General features: G+C 54.6%; 2 protein-coding genes across 2 annotated transcripts; one reads left to right on the top strand and one right to left on the bottom strand.

Annotated features, from left to right (window-relative positions):
* Positions 1-964: 964 nt before the first annotated feature.
* Positions 965-3619, top strand: ELOVL3 (ELOVL fatty acid elongase 3). Its single transcript, XM_061193882.1, is given in 4 exon segments — positions 965-1065; positions 2016-2147; positions 2784-2935; positions 3192-3619. Coding segments are annotated over 4 exon segments (813 nt in total).
* A 1245-nt stretch (positions 3620-4864) lies between these two features.
* Positions 4865-15628, bottom strand: PITX3 (paired like homeodomain 3). The gene is made up of 4 exons (XM_061193869.1): positions 15428-15628; positions 6385-6514; positions 6010-6212; positions 4865-5452 (listed from the first exon to the last, which is right to left on the bottom strand). Exons 1-4 carry the CDS (start codon positions 15626-15628, stop codon positions 4865-4867), a joined length of 1122 nt encoding a protein of 373 aa, XP_061049852.1.
* Between the last annotated feature and the right edge of the window lie 292 nt (positions 15629-15920).

Here is a 15920-nt window from a genome sequence, read left to right as displayed (position 1 = left end):
CTGGGAGATGCACTGCATCTCCTCTTCTATAAATCCCAGGAGGTCTCCCGGAAACCTGAAGACGATAATCCCAGAAGCCCAGAGGGTGACCCCATTCCCTCCCCAGGGTTATTACTGGGTGTCAGGCTGGAGCAGTTCAGGAATTCAGGAAACTGTAAAGAAACCACAACAGCCTCAACAAACATCAACTACCTCCACAATAAAACTCATTAGAATTCATCTCCCTCCCACCCACGACTACAGACCTGAGGGAGGCAGGTGGGACTACGGGAGGGGCTCTTTGCTGCTCCTTCCCCAGCCTGACCCAGCCTCATCCCAGGCCTGGTTTTCCCAGCGTCTCGGGGAGGTGGGAAACTGACACCCCTATATCTGGCACCAGAGACTGAGGACACCTTCATTCTCTGCTCACTGCCAGGTAGGTCAGGATTAAAGCAAACTGAGGCCAAAGTTATAGTCGGCAGTGCCAGGTGAAGCCTGGCCTGTCTCGGTAACTAGCAAGGCCACAATGGCTAAGCCAAGCAGGTGGGAGTGGAAGTGTCGGCGGGGTGGGGGGGTGGGGGGGGGGAGAGAAAGATGGGAAGGTGGGCGTGGCGAAGGCCAACTGTAGTGCGAGGCTTCTGGGGGAGCCTCATCCATTGAATGACCAATCAGAGAGCGGGCTGCAGCCCAGGGGTGGGACAGGGGCGTATCTTAGTCGAGATTGGATAGTGGCCGGGCGCAGGGAGGGGGCCGCGAGCCTCCGAGGCCTGCCGCTTGGCAATTCCGCGTTATATATCGCAGTGGCGGCGGTCGTGGAAGCCGGCTGGACTGCAGCGCACGTTCCTGGATATGACGCTCTTCGGCTTGCCGCGTAGTTCCTTGGGTTCTGGGTCTGGTCAGTCCTGCCCCAAGGTTCGCTCCATCCTCGGTCCCCTAACTCTCGTCCAGCTCCCTAAGCTCCCGACCTCAGCATCTGCAGAACGAAATGGTCACAGCCATGAATGTCTCAGATGAAGTAGAGCAGATGTTCCAGCCCTACAACTTCGAGCTGTTCCAGGACATAAGGCCCGTTTTGGAGGAGTACTGGTGAGACCTGGAGAAGGGGAAGAACCGTATCAGGGGCCCAACTCTGATGACTGCTATTTGGGGGGATTGGCGGAGGAGGGGGAGGGCGATACACAGAATACCCACAGTGATTTTGCTAAAGAGCAAAGGTATCGGGCTCCCCAGTACTGGCTTCATGTACCCGTTGTCCAAGGTGCAGGTAGTGTGGCACCTCAAAGAGGTTAGGTCTGGAAGAAAGGAAGGCAGAAATAAGAGGATGGGGTGAGGAATGTGGGAGGAGACAGAAACCAAGAGGAAAGAGTGTAGTGAGAACTGGTCTCTGAAGAATGGAGTTGATCTGAACTCCTACTCCCATCCACCTTATAAATGACTCTCCATCCTTTGTGGCCGCATGTGTGCGTATGTGTGCATAGTGCTGGTACCCAGGGACAGCCTGCCCTTCACAGTTATCATCTTGTTCCTCAAATGCTCCATCGTCCCTGCTGTGGAGAAGGAGACAAAATCTAGATACTCTTCCAAAATTTCCTCGGGCTTTGCCCTAGAGCTCCTCAGAGGTGTTTGTGGGTTGACTTTGTGCTCCAGCCAATTTGCCATGACCCAACCAGGCAGAAGCTGTTGCCACATTCTTCTTACACCACAGTCCTGGGTTGCTTCTAGGCATGGGTCAGCAGCTGTCACCCACTCCCAACCCCATTGAGAGAGCAGTAATCACAGAAACCTTGGACATAGCCCCTGCCCTGTGCTAGGTACTTTATATATATTAACACTGTCAGGAGAGGAGTGGTATTCCCCTCTTACAAAATAAGGGGAATACTAATGCTCAGAAAACTAAGTAGTTTTTCCAATGTCACACAGCTAGTAAGTGGCAGAAGTAGGACTCCAACCCAGAGCACTCACCTGGAGATATGAGTGGGCATTCCTCTAACCAGCACCTACCCATAAGCCCGTCCCCTCTCCCTTCTGCCTGCCAGGGCAACCTCATTCACCATAGCTCTGATCTACCTGCTGCTCATCTTTGTGGGACAGAACTACATGAAGGCACGGAAGGGCTTCAACCTGCAGGGACCTCTCATCCTTTGGTCCTTCTGCCTTGCAATCTTCAGGTAAGACCCCCCCCAACCCATCTTATAGACCCTAGACCCACATTCTATCCCTAAAAATTTTCTAGAAGCCTCAATTGTATCAACTCCCCAAGTTGCGCCCTAACTCTCTCCCTATCCCATTCTCTCAGCTCTAACTTCTCTCCTCAGGTTCCACCCTCCTCCCATATTCCCCTGTTTTCCTTCTCCAGTCCCCAAACTGGCCGTCTCTGCTCTCTCTCATGAGTCCTCTTGTGCTCCTGGAGTCTTGGTACTTCCAACAGTTTCCCCAGCCTCTAATACTCTCTGCATCTAATGCCCTCTCCCAAGACCTTCCAATAACTTCCCCAGCCCCTTCTTCCCATATTCTGCCCCCCCGAACTCCTTTGATCACCCCCCCATCCTACCACCCATCTCCTCCCATCCCATGAGCCCTATTCCCTAACTCAACTTTCAGTCCCAACCTCCAGCACTCCCTGGTCCTTCCCTAGCCTTCATGTCTTCTAGATTACTGGTTGGCTCTACCAGGTTGGCCACAGGATCTCAGAAGCTGTGACCCATCCCCTATGGAGGGTGGGGAGGTGGTGGAAGTTGACCAGGTGAAGCGTGGATTGATGCCTGGGAATGACCCTTATACCCTTTTCCTCTGTCCCATTTCAGTATCCTTGGGGCAGTGAGGACATGGGACTATATGGGGACCGTGCTACTTAGGGGGAGCCTAAAGAAAACTGTATGCTTCTTCATCTTCACTGATAATCCCATAATCAAATTCTGATCCTGCTTCTTTGTCCTCAGCAAGATCATTGAACTTGGTGAGTGGCAAGGCTTTGTCTCTCTGGTGTCCAGTCAGCTGCACCCCTCCTCAGGTCCCCCCCCTTACCCATCACATGGAAAGTCCCTTCCCCACCCCTGGGTCCTAACAACACCTCTCACCCAAGCCCCTCCTTAGATTCTCTGCCACAAAGACCCCTCTCCCTGCCCTGACAATTCCCCATATGCCCCCATGTCCAGTGCGGAGGGTGGTCCCAACACTGGGTGGTATGCCAGCTATGACTCCCCATCTCCCAGGAGACATGGCCTTCATCATCCTGTGTAAGCGGCCACTCATCTTTGTGCACTGGTACCACCACAGCACAGTGCTAGTGTACACGAGCTTTGGATACAAGAACAGGGTGGCTGCAGGTGGCTGGTTCATGACCATGAACTACGGTGTACATGCCATCATGTACACCTACTATACTCTGAAGGCTGCCAAAGTAAAGCCCCCCAGGTGGTTTCCCATGCTCATCACCAGCCTGCAGATCCTGCAGATGTTTATGGGAGCCACTGTCGGTATCCTGACTTACATCTGGAGACAGGAACAGGGATGCCATACCACAAAGGAACACCTCTTCTGGTCCTTCATCTTGTATACAACCTATTTCCTCCTCTTTGTCCAGTTCTTCCACCAAAACTATGTAATTACCAAGGTCAAGGCCAAGACCAAGGGCCAGTGAAGGGTTGGAGAAAAGAAGGAGCCCCGAGCTCTCTCCTCCCCAGGGCATTTAGGGGCTGAGCTTAGGTTTGGGAGAATAATTAGGATGCCTTTTCTGCATGGTTTCCCTACGGGATGTGTACCCCAAGGTGGCAGGAGGTTATGACAGTCAAGAAGTGTCACCCCTGGGGTGGGGGTGTGATCTAGTACTTTGATGTTTCTGTTTTTAATGTGAAGGCCAAACAGTCCCTGGGATGGAGTGGGACTGAGGAGGCTCCCTAGGGCTGAGTGATCTATATTTCCAGAAATCTTTCTTCTTCTTGCTCTATTTTTTAAATTAAAGATTTCAACAAGGTTTTGGGGGTTTGGGGATTTGGAGGAAGAAGGGGACTGCTGTGATGGAGAAGGGCTGCTGGCAGTGGGTGAGAAGCTTAAGAGGGTGTGTGGAAGGATGAGAGTCACACACAGACACTCAATAAGAATACTAGGCCTGGTAGGCACTTAATAAATGTCTGTTACAGACCAGAAGTTTATTGCTGTTAGAGGCCCAAGCCCCTCATAGGAACAGTGAGAAACAGGTGCAGAAAGGTGGAGTAACTTTTTCTAAAGTCATAGGCTTCCTAAGCTGCAGAATTGACACCTTCAAGTAAGCATTCGAGATCAGACCTTCCAGTTATCCTCCATGAGACCACGAGGTGGCGCTGCAGTACCAGCTTTGTCCAAGCCATACACACCTACACACGCACGCACGCATGCGTGCGCCGCTCAACTCCAGGAATCCCCAGGCTTCCCCATCTTGGTGATGGGGGCCTGGGGAGGATTGAAGCCCTAGAAGCCCTGGACCCCTATCTCTTTCCTGTACACCCAGCTCTCCTTTAGACATGGGGAAGGATGAGGGGAGAAGGCTCAACCGCAACTCTGAATCATCAGGCCTTTGACAGTCCGCGCACGTTTATTTCATTTATCTTTGAAAACCGGGGAAGGGGAGTCTGGAGAAGGCGGGGTGGACCAAGGGTGAGTTGGCCCCCCGGGGAACTGATCCCTGTTCCTGGCCTCAGTTCCAGGGGCGCGGACTAAGGGCCCAGTCCACCCCTCAGGCCTGGGAGGGGGGAAGGCTCTCTCCTGAGCCGGCCGCCTCCCCAACCCCGACTGCCCCAGCACCCCTCTCAGACCCCGGGGCGGGGGCAAGCCAGGCAAGACGACCCCAGTCCGTAGAGGCCGTAAATTATCGCCCCCGCCCTCAGGGATGATCGACGGGCGGGGCCATTCACACAGGCCGTTCCACTGCGTACTGGCACGGACTGAGGTTGGCGGCCGGGGGCGGCCCGGGCACGGCGGGGTAGCTGAAAGTGGCGTGCTGTTTGGCCTTGAGCCTCAGGCTGGCCAGACTCGAGTTACACGGGTCCCGATATACGTAGGGGGAAGAGGCGGCTGCTGCTGCGGCTGCTGCGGCCGAGGCGTAAGGGCAGGATACTGCCCCGGAGGACACTGCGGCCGGAGCCAGCCCGGGGGGCCCCCCTCCTAGGCCCTGCAGGGCCCCGGGCCCTGGCACAGTGCCCGGGGCAGTCGCGGCCGAGGGGACCATGGAGGCGGCGATGGAGCTGGGTGGCGAGAAGACGGGCTGCGAAGCCAGAGGCCCCACGTTGACCGAGTTGAAGGCGAACGGGAAGGTCTTGGCGGCGAGCGGCGGGCCCAGCGCCTTGGGTGGCCAATTGCCGTACGAGTAGCCGGGGTACACCTCCTCGTAGGGCGGTACCAGACCCCCGAGCGGCGCTGCGAAGCCGCCCTTGCACAGCTCCGCCTGCTGGCTGCGCTCGCGCTTTCGCCACTTGGCGCGCCGGTTCTTGAACCACACCTGTGGGTGTGGGAGAAAGGCTTTTAGGGCCCGGCCCCCGCAGGCGGCTGGTGGGTGGGTCGCCCAGACAGGGGACCAAGCGGGGTCCGGGGCCGGGCGGAGCATAAGCGAGAGGAGGTGGTGGAGCATAACCACCGCAGAAACGGGAATGGGGTGATGGAGCAGCCGGTCGGGGTGAGGGAAGAGCTCACGGAGTCAGCGGGCTGAGAAAGAAGCAGTCTGCCGCAGAACTGAGTCGGGGGCGACAGGGCTGCGGGGGTGGGCAGCAGGATCGGGTCTAGGAGAGGTGAAGAGGAGAACCAGAGACAGTGCCAGGGGAGAAGGAGCGCGCCGTCTGGAGTGAAAGGGTGAAGGAAGAGCAGAGATTGGAGGCTGGTGGAAAGAAGGCCGTGCGGGCAGGGGCCGGGGCCGGGGGACGTCGGGTGTTGGGTCCGAGGATGGGGCAGGCAGGGCAGAACTACAGGATGCTGGTTCCGAAGCTACTTGCTGAGCGGCCCGCGAGAGGGAGGCCCGGGATGGAGTGAGGGTGGCGGCTCTGGGGGTGGGGGGCGGCGTACCCGCACGCGGGCCTCGGTGAGGTTGGTCCACACGGCGATCTCTTCCCGCGTACTCATGTCGGGGTAGCGGTTCCTCTGGAAGGTCGCCTCCAGCTCCTGCAGCTGCTGGCTGGTGAAGTGCGTGCGCTGCCGCCTCTGCTTCTTCTTCAGCGAGCTGTCTTCGGGGGAGCCGCCGGGCAGCGAAACCGAGGCCTTCTCCGAGTCTGGGGGCCGGGGTGGGGTCGGACACAGCGCGTCCTTGCCTGTGCGGATTCCCGGGCTCGGGGACTTCCTCGGCGGGGCCCCTCACTCCCACCTGGGCTTGCACTCCCGGGTCCCACCCTCGTTAGGGATGGAGCTGTTATTTCCCCCACCCCCAGAAGGGGGCGCGCTCACCGCTGTGCTCTTGGCCCTTGCAGCCGTGTTCCGGGATTGGGGGGTGGGGGGTGCCCGCATCTGACAGCGAGAGGGCGGGGCTCCGGGCCTCTGCCTCGCTGAGTAGGCCGAACTCCATGTGGGGAGCACTCTGGAGGGAAGCGAAGACACAGACCTGGTTAATGGGAAGAAAATCTCCGGGTTATCCGGTTCCCAGTAGTGTTTCCCCACTAGTTCTCTGCCACCGACATAGAGCTACCCCTGTGTAGGGTGCCCTAGGATAGAATGGGGAAACAGCAGCCTAAGGGGGGGAGAGGTGTATACTCAAGAGATTTTATACACAGTTATACACACTAGACTTTGATTTCTTCAGTGTTGGGCACCTAGAACCCTGCCTGGTGCACTGTTGGTGTTCAACAGATATTTATTGAATTAATGAAAACCACACTGTTGCACACCGCATACCATACACCACATACTCAAAAATTAAATTCCCTCTCACACGAGTGCCCAATATCCCCTTAAACTCAAACATGCCTCTCAGCCAGTCACACCTGAGATGCAGTCTGAACCTGTGTTATTCACTCTCCAGTGGGACAGATTTGATTTTGAACCAGGCCTAATATGTCTCCCATAAGGAGAATGACTGCTATCATTTATGAGTACTTACTATGTGTCTTCACCTCATTATCTCTCCCCTCACAAGAATGCATCAATATTAGGTATGATCACCCTTTTTCAGGTGAGGACACTGAGACTTGAAGTAATGATTAAGGTTAAAGAGCTTGTAAGCAGTGGAGCTGGGATCTGAACCAGGTCTGGGAGATTCCTAAACTATGCTTTTCTTTGTTTGCTTTTTCAGACTGTGTTCTTTGGGGCCCTCCTCACAAACCCCCTCAGGGACTGGAACTTAGGGCTAACCTCAGGGATAGAAATCTAGCCTGATCTTACTCGGGTCTACTTCAACTAGGGCAGCCCTGCTTTTGTCTGTTTTGTTTATGCTTTCTGGAGAGATTTCATTTGAAGAAAGTCTTCCAGGATCAAAAACAAGTTTGAAAATCACTCTCTGCTTCTATACCTGCCCAGACACACACTGCATCCTACGAGTCACCACTGTCACGCACGGCTTCTTGCTGGCCCACCCCAGGCTGAGGATGTGGGCTTCTTAAAACCCCCTTCCTACCCTTACTCCCTATGCCAAACCTTACCTGACATTGCCCAGGAGCCTGCCTGGGTCCCCCTCCAAGTCTCCCCTGCAGGGTCCCCTTTCCTTCTGGCTCTCCCAGGCCCCCTCTGGTGGGGGGAAGGGAAAGGGGCACTAGTGGGGCTCAAGACTCCAGATGCCTCTTGGTCAGAGGAGAACCAAAGGAGGCTGGGGACAGAGAAACAGGGATGAAAAGCTGGGTAGGAGGGGTCCATCTGCCTCCCCATTAACAGGGACTTAATTCAGGCTGTGCAAGGTGGCATTAATGTGCAGGATTAGCCTAGATTGAGACGTGTGTCACTTGGCTGCTCTGAATTTATTAGGAGCCTTTCTCAGGGAGGCGCAGATGGGCAGCGGCCTGTATTTGCACATGGTAATGCCCCCTTCAACCAGCTCAGAGATGACAGCTGTGCCCCCACCTCTCCACCTCTCAAGCTAGATTGGGGATGGGACAGAGGTCAAGGCAGGAGGTTGAGAAACAGTCCCTGTTCTTTCCACAGGCAGAGAGGACTAGACCTTGGACCCTCTCCTAGGGTTGGAGAAGCAGGGCTGAATGGAACCCCGGGAAGGAAGGCAAGAAGTCAGGCCAGGGGTGGGGCTGCTCTGCTTCCCTCCCCTTCCAGATCTGAAGACAGGAGCCAGAGGCTTAGGGCTTGCCCAATGATGCTCCAATAGAAGGGAGAGGCCACTGGGAGGGACCTGGAGCAGCCTTGACTAGTAGCTCTTCCCAAGTAGCTGGGGAGGCTTAGAACTGAGAGCTGGAAAAAGGGGTGCTCTGAAGTCTCCTCTTCATACCTAAGATGCCCTCAAAATTGCAAACCATGCCCCTGACCTCTCCAGAGGCCCACAGGAGCAAGGCAGAACTGGGAAAAGAGGGACAGTTGGGTTTCCCTGTAGGGAAAGCTGAATCCCACCATTGCCGTTCATCCTTCCAGTCTGCTTTGCCTCCAGACTTCCCATTTTCCAAACTCCCGTTCCCCCAGCATTCCATACCTGTGTCTTGGTTTCACCCTTTATTTCAGCAGAGGGAGGCAGGGTGAGGAGAGATAAGGGCCAGAATAAAAGACGAGGCTGAGAAAGCAGAGTTCAGGCTGTGTGTTCCCAGAGACAGACAGACACACATGCAGACACACACGGGCCCCCACTCAGACAAAATAAGCACTAGGACTTGGAGCTAGAGGCATACAAACACACACTCTCCCACACATGCGCTCCCACATTCAGGCAGACAGACACACCGTCACACAGTCTCCTCTCTCTGTGACAGGGACAGCTGCCTCGGCTGTTTTGGAGCTAGCCATTATCCTCCCCCTTCCCCTTCCTGGCCCCTTTGAACCTCAGCTCTCAGTCCCAGGAACTAAGGACTCTGTGGGGGAGGAGGAAGCCAAAGGAGCCACAGGAGGGAGTGGTCTACACTCAGTGGCTGCTGGAGAGAGCCTGTTTGGCTGAGTGGGGAGAAGGTATGAGAATGCTGGAAAAAGAGGATGGGGTAGCGGTGGGGGGCAGAAACTGACGAGGCCCCTCCTGGGAAAGTAATCTGGTATACCCCAAAGAAACTAGGTTTGGAGTCAAAAGATCTGGGTTCACGTCCTGGCTCCCCAACTTACTAGCTGTGTTTCCTTGGCAAATTACCTATCTAGGCATATTTTTTCATCTGTAAAAGTGAGATTATAATCCCTTCCCTATCTACCTTCAGTATTGTTACAAGGTTAAAATAAAACATAACATTTAAAAATGGGTAGGGGCTTCCCTGGTGGCGCAGTGGTTAAGAATCCACCTGCCAATGCAGGGGACATGGGTTCGAGCCCTGGTCCGGGAAGATCCCACATGCCAGGGAGCAACTAAGCCCGTGCGCCACAACTACTGAGGCCACGTGCCACAACTACTGAAGCCTGTGCGCCTCGAGCCCGTGCTCCACAACAAGACAAGCCACCGCAATGAGAAGTCCACGCGCCGCAACGAAGAACCAACGCAGCCATAAATAAATAAAGTTATTTTTAAAAATGGGTAGGGGTCAAACTCTATACAAGTTGTTGTTGTTGTTGTTGTTTTCCCCCTCATTCATTGAAATGATGTTTGTTTGGCACCTTCTGTGAGCTGGGTGTTGAGTAAGGCACTCAGGATAGAGTGGTAAATAAGATCTCATTCTTGTCTCTGCCATTGCTTGAGTGGTTCACCTCCCTAGATCTTGTGTCTCCCAGTGAAAAGTTGCTCTGAATAAAGGGAAGCATGCTGCATTTTAGAGAGGGATGCAAGTGTGTGTTGTGAGCACTCTGTCCTAAACATAAAGGAGGGTCCAGTCAATAAGGAAACAGCCAAATGGGCAGAGTAGCCCAAGCTGGGAGCCACTTTGGGCACCAGGGACTGGTGGTAGAGGAAAGAATGAAGGCTTCAGGCTCTTGGCTGGGTTAGTCATAGCAGAAAGAGGGGGTGTGGCTGAGAAGGGCCCTGTCTGTGGAGCTGAAAAAGCAGGAACACTAATACCAGGCAGGCAACAGAGAGAGCGGGTGGGGGCAGAGGCCTCTAGCAGACTTGTGTCCGGTGGGCTAGTCAGGCAGAGGCTGGGGGCGCCAAGCTGTTGTCTGAGCTGGAGACAGGCTGGCTGAGGATTAAGCTCCCCCAAACCGCTGGAGGTCGGGAAGCTGGGGAGTTGGGACTGCGGCCAGGGACTTCGCCTCACTCAGTGGACAGGGACAGGCAGTAGGTCTGGAAGCCACAGGTTTGGTTGATGCTGGTAGGAAATACCAGGAAGGGCCAAAGAGAGTTGAGATAACAGTGGTGCTGAGTCCAGCTCTTGGGGAGGACTTGGGGGACCCCACCCTAGCCTTTCTGACACACCCTGCAGGGGGTGCATGCCCCAGGCCCCACTGGTGTCAGGGTGGCAATCCCAGCCCTAGGGAGAATAGAGGGCCTGCAGGTGACCTCTGACTCTGAAGTACAGCATGGAATTACAGGAGGCTGTCATGGACTGCAGCAAGAACAAAATATCCAAGATAATTAAGGTGGAGAGCAGAGACTGTCACAGACCAGCGAGGCCATAGTGGGGAGGCCATGGTTTCCAAGGGACACAACTCATGGCAAGAAGGCAACTGCCATGTGCACCCACTTTTGTCCTGAAGCCAAAGGGGTAGACCAGGGTCACAGCCAAAGAGCCCCCAAGTAGTTGCAATAATAATACCCAAGGCAGGAGGCACACCCTGGAACTGAAATGGGAGAAAACCTTTTCTTGCATGGGCTGAATGAAAAAGAAGATAAGAGGGGATGGAGTTGTGATGCTGTGGCTCAGCTCAGCAAGCAGCAAGTTGGCGAACAGGTGTAAACCAGTGCCCTAAACTAGGACGGAACCATCCTATAAACCTAAAACTAAAGTGAGGCCCTTAAGTGCACACAGCCTCATGTTCATTAGGGATGCCGAGCACCCACACTGTCTGGTCTGCTGAGCTGCAGTGAGCAAATGAGGGCAAATGAAGACAGCTGTAGACAAGGCTCACAGCCCCAAGAGGAAACCCTAAGACTCAGGTAGAGGCAACAATGATTTGATGCACTTAATTTATCAAGGGGTAAATCAGGGATCAGAGAAATGGGCCTCCACACCCTTTCCCCCCTTCCCTTCTTCTTTCCTTCAACAAGCATTAGGTGCTAAGACAGATACCCAAGAATGGTAAGGCACAGACCCTAACTTCTAGGAGCCTACAGTCTAGGGAGGCAAACAGAGCACAGGATGGAATGGTGGTCTGCATGGGCCTGATTCTCAGATCGTGGAAGATCAGAAAGACAGTAGCCCATGTAAGGTGGTATCAAGTTTTGGGGCTCAGAGAATGTAGCACCTGGCTGATCTGGAAATTAGGGAGGCAGAGGCTTCTAAATAACAGAGCAGTAGGTTCAGAGGTTAGCAGGGAGCCTAGCTTGGCCAGGGTCTCAGTGTGGGCAATGGGAGATCATCAGAGAAAAATGGTCAGGCTGAGAGGGTGTCCAATGAGGGGCAAGAGGTGGGGGTCCAGGCTTGATAACAGTGTAGGCTAGAGCATCTCCAGCTTTTCCACCAAAACACCCCTGAGACTAAGTAAGAGAGAAGATAGTACAGGACACTAGGGGCACAACCTGAAACAGCAGCCGCCAGTATGAAATTTCTTTGAGATCTTCAGCCTTATATTAAAAATCGAAGCAAATTTTGCATTCCATTCCATACTTATGTTTATTTTAATATAAAAAATAATGGTTTCTCTCCAAATCTCCAAGAGACATCTTCAAGTGACATCACCACACCAGGAAGATGGGCTTGGTTTAGCCTGCAGTGTCATGCCACTCCCACTCCTATACTGCCCTCTCCCACCTCACCCCCTCTGAGAAGCATTGCTCCCAGCAGTGAGAGTCACTGGAGGCTTGTAGGCGAGGGAGTGACATAAAAGCAGTGTCTTTGGGATCTTTATTTGGCAGTGGTGAGCAGAATGGATTGGGTAGGGGAGAGATAAGAAAGGGGAAACTATGAGAGGTGAAAAGAAGGCCCCAGGGAAGGAAGAGGAGTGGAGAGAGTTCTGAAAGCAGCTTTCTCACCCCACTGCCTTTTCTTTTCTTTCCCTATCACTCTTATCATGGGTCCCTGTCAGTGACCAGGGACTAGACACGCTAGATAGACACTCTAGATAGTCCCAAAGCTCAGGACCTAGTGGACCCTTCAGGTTAGCTGCCATCTCCCTCCCTCACACTCTAGGAAGCATCATTTAGAGTGAATGGAGAAGAAAAGATTTGAGTGGTGTCTTTCTCTTGTGCTCATCCCCAACTCAGCTCCAGCTTGCCTCCTCTGCCCTCCCTTCCTGGACCTGGGTTCTGGGTCCATATTCACATCCTTGAGCAGGAGGCAGGCAGGGATCAGATCAGGATATTTGATCTGGTAGAGGAGCTAAGCATTTGGGGAGCTCCCTAGAACTCTTCTTGGGGAGGGATAGTGGCTGGCATCTGAAGCCTAGGATAGGGTGTCTCATCTGTCATTGAGAATCTTCCCATGACTGGATCACGGATGCTAGCAGGCTGATCTAAGGCTTGAGATGCCGCCCTTCCAAACGAAGATTCTGTGCTTACAGGGGACCTACAGTTTGGGCATAATCATAGCAATAATGTTTCTTATTTCTGTAGTGCTTCTCCATTTGCAAAGGGCTTTCAAATATATCATTTAACTCTTAAAACCACTTTGAATGGCAGGAATGACCATCCCTATTTCACCTCTAAGAAGACAAATTTGTCCACGGTTACACAGATTGAAGAGATTCTAATCCAGTTCTCCTAAGACAAGGGACTGAGCTCTTTCCACTCCTCGCCCCCTCCACTCCAGCAACCATTTGTAGCTCTGACATGCATTGATCCTTCCAAGCCCTTAAGGATTCCTTTTCTACTTCCTGCCTCTACCACCTCGCTGGAAAAGAGCTCTGGAAGTTTGCTGCCCACTGTGTGCCAAGGAACATTTTCCTATTCATCCTGTGCTTGCATCATTCCAGTTCTAAGAGGCCCCCTCATCTCTGGTTTCAGGATTTGGGGAGCAAACAAATCTGCTTATCTAGGCCTTTCCTTATTTTGTGAATTTCCATCCTATCTCACTTTCCAGAGGCCTAAACCTTCAAGTTTGCTCTCTCCAGCAGCCCCTAGCTCCCCCTTCTGCCACCATTCTCTGACCCTTTGCTGGGTCCATGACATTCTCCCTAAGAGCCAGTGACCAGGCATGCACTCAGCTGAATGGCTTTATGCAGGGGCAGGAGGTCTGCCTTTTGTTTCTAGTCATCTTTATTATAATGCCATTGCTTTTTGGCCTTTTTGGCAAAAGTAGAACTTAGGGCTACGGTCTTCAGGTAATGCCTTCCCTATTCCTTTCCTGACTCGGCCTTTCATTTCACCCATAATTTCAGTGGTTTTCAAAGGCAATGGGAGCACAAGCCCCTTGAAAAGGGTATCAGAATGTGATGGGGGTAACTGGAATATGACTCTATATTTATCAAAAAGGGGAGAGGGACAAAAGAGTTTGGAAAACAATGTCCTAGCTGGTGATAAGTGAATTTAAAATTAAGGAGTGGAGGTGGGAGTGTGGGGAGGACGTATTATATGTCATTCATGGTTGGAGGGTGAGAAAGGTTGAAACCCACTTGTTTAGATTACTCATTGCTAGATATATTACCCTGCACTTGTCCCAATGAAACTCAGTCACCAAATGGGCTGTTTTGCTTACTTACATAGACTGGGAGAGTTCTCTCTACTCTGTTCCCTTCAGCTTAACTGGGCTCTGGTTAAAGAGTTGGAGTCAGGATGGGCAGTCATTGTACAGGTCCAAAGAAATCAGGGCCCTCTCCCAGCTGTAGGAAAAGCAAACAGGGTAGTTGGGTAGGGCTGAGACATCCTTCCCAACCAGAGATGGAGAGCAATAAAGTCCCATGTTGGATCCCAGCGTCTGGATTCTGTGTCTCCTTCCTACCTCCTCTCAGCCACCAGAGTGGTGTGGGGATTGGTGGGACTGAGGAAGCAAAAAGGGAAACAAGACCACAGGGTTTGCTTTGCTAAAGGGCTGCAGTTTTCTCTTTGGGCCTGGGCTTCTGCCCACTGTGGGGAAGGAGACTTTAGCCTGCTGACACCCAGGCAGAGTCTGGGGGGTGCCTGGTCAGCTGTATTGGAATTAGGGGTTGACTCTGAGTTTGTGAGGGAACTAAAGCTGTCAGGGGCTTGTGCTAGGCTCTTCTTTGCCCTCCCATTGCCCTTTGTGGTTCATTCCTTCCTTTCCTGGTCTAGGTTCCCACAAGCAGTCCCACCATTGGCTCTCTCTCCACAAATTTGGATTCTGGAAGTCCGGGGTGATGCTCAGATCGCATCTAGTCTGGGTTAGAGACGGAATGTCTCCCGGGCCACTCCAACCCAAGGCCAGGCTTCAGCCTTTACTCTCACTCCCTGCTCCCTGTCCCGCAGCCCCTAGGAGCAGAGACAAGTTTGAAAAGAGTGAGCTGCGATTCTAGGCAACCCACCACAGCAAACACCACCGTACACGCAGCAGCTGGGCAGGCGCTGCGGGGTAAATGGACATGCCACTCGGCCAGGGACATTCTGTCCACCACTGCCCGACACAGCGCCTGCTCCGGAGACACCAACCTCGCTGCGCCGGACATTCTGTCAGCCCTGAGCCCCGCGCGCCGCGAACATTCCGTCCAATTCCGTGGCTGCCCCAGGTCGGGACCCATCAGGGCCCTGACACCCCAAGCAGACACACCAGACCCGCCGCCTGGTCACTCGGACTACCCAGCCTCGGCCTTGCAGCCCACACAGCGGCCATCTGACCCGGTCGCTGTCGGGTTCTCGCAACACCGTTCCTATCCCAACTGCAAAGCAGCTGGGAAGAGAGAAGCTTGTGCGACTAACGCACCCCTGCTCCCGGTCCCTGGAGTCTGAGACCCAGCCGAGGGGTGTTGGGCATTGCCAACTGCCGCCTTGCTGGGCGCCCGCCGCCAGCTGCCCCCGCTGGCCAGGGCCTCGCCAACCCCTTTGGCTCCTTGGCTGTCGGCCCCGCGCCCCCGGATTCCAGGGCGCTTTCTGGTAATGGTTTCCCGACTCGACTCCCTGCTTCGCGAAGCCCCTGTCCTGACCTCATGTCTCCGACTTCTCTTCGGATCCCTCGAGTCTTCCCCTTCTCTGTCCCCCGAGTCCTGGCGCTAAGTTTCCCTTTTTATAAGTCCTGGCCTCAGGTCCGCAGTCCGCCCTCCCTGTCTCGACCCGTTCCCCAGGAACCGTTCTCCAGTTCAGCAGCCCTAGGTCCCGTTTTAGGGATCCCGAAGTCCGGCCATGGCCCCTCGGCCCCGTGAGCCCCTGTCCCCCGCATGGTCAAGCACTCACAGTGAGTCCCGCAGCAGGCAGACTCCCGGCAGCGGCGGCGGCGGCCGCAGTCTGGAGGGCAAGCAGGGGCCAGAGGCCGGGCACCCGGCCGGGGTGGGGGCCGCCCCCCTGCGCCCGGGCCGCCGCTCCGCTCCGGCGCTCCCGGACTCGCTGGGAGAGAGTAAGCCTCGCCGCGGACTGCCACCCCCCGCTGGCGCCCATTCACTTTATGGCAGCCCAGGGCGCCCCCAGCCCGCCGCTGCGAGCCTCGCGCGTCGGGCCCCGCCCCCTTCCAGCTGCGCTACCGGGACTCCACCCTTTCCAGCTGTGAATTTTCTGGCCCCGCCTTCAGGGGGGTGGTCCGGCCGGCGCACCGCCAGGAACCCCGCCCCCTAGCCAATCGGAGGCGCTCCTCAACAACTGGGCCACGCCCCTCCCCACGTGGCTGAAACGGCGCTGCCGAAGAACGTTTTGGCAGAACCGAGCGGGTGAGCGTAGAGTGGACCGGGTATCC

Source organism: Eubalaena glacialis, chromosome 1 (assembly GCF_028564815.1).
Source record: "Eubalaena glacialis isolate mEubGla1 chromosome 1, mEubGla1.1.hap2.+ XY, whole genome shotgun sequence".
Lineage (NCBI taxonomy): Eukaryota > Metazoa > Chordata > Mammalia > Artiodactyla > Balaenidae > Eubalaena > Eubalaena glacialis.
Note: the sequence above shows the minus strand (reverse complement) of the source record. Positions and strands in the feature narration are given on the sequence as shown.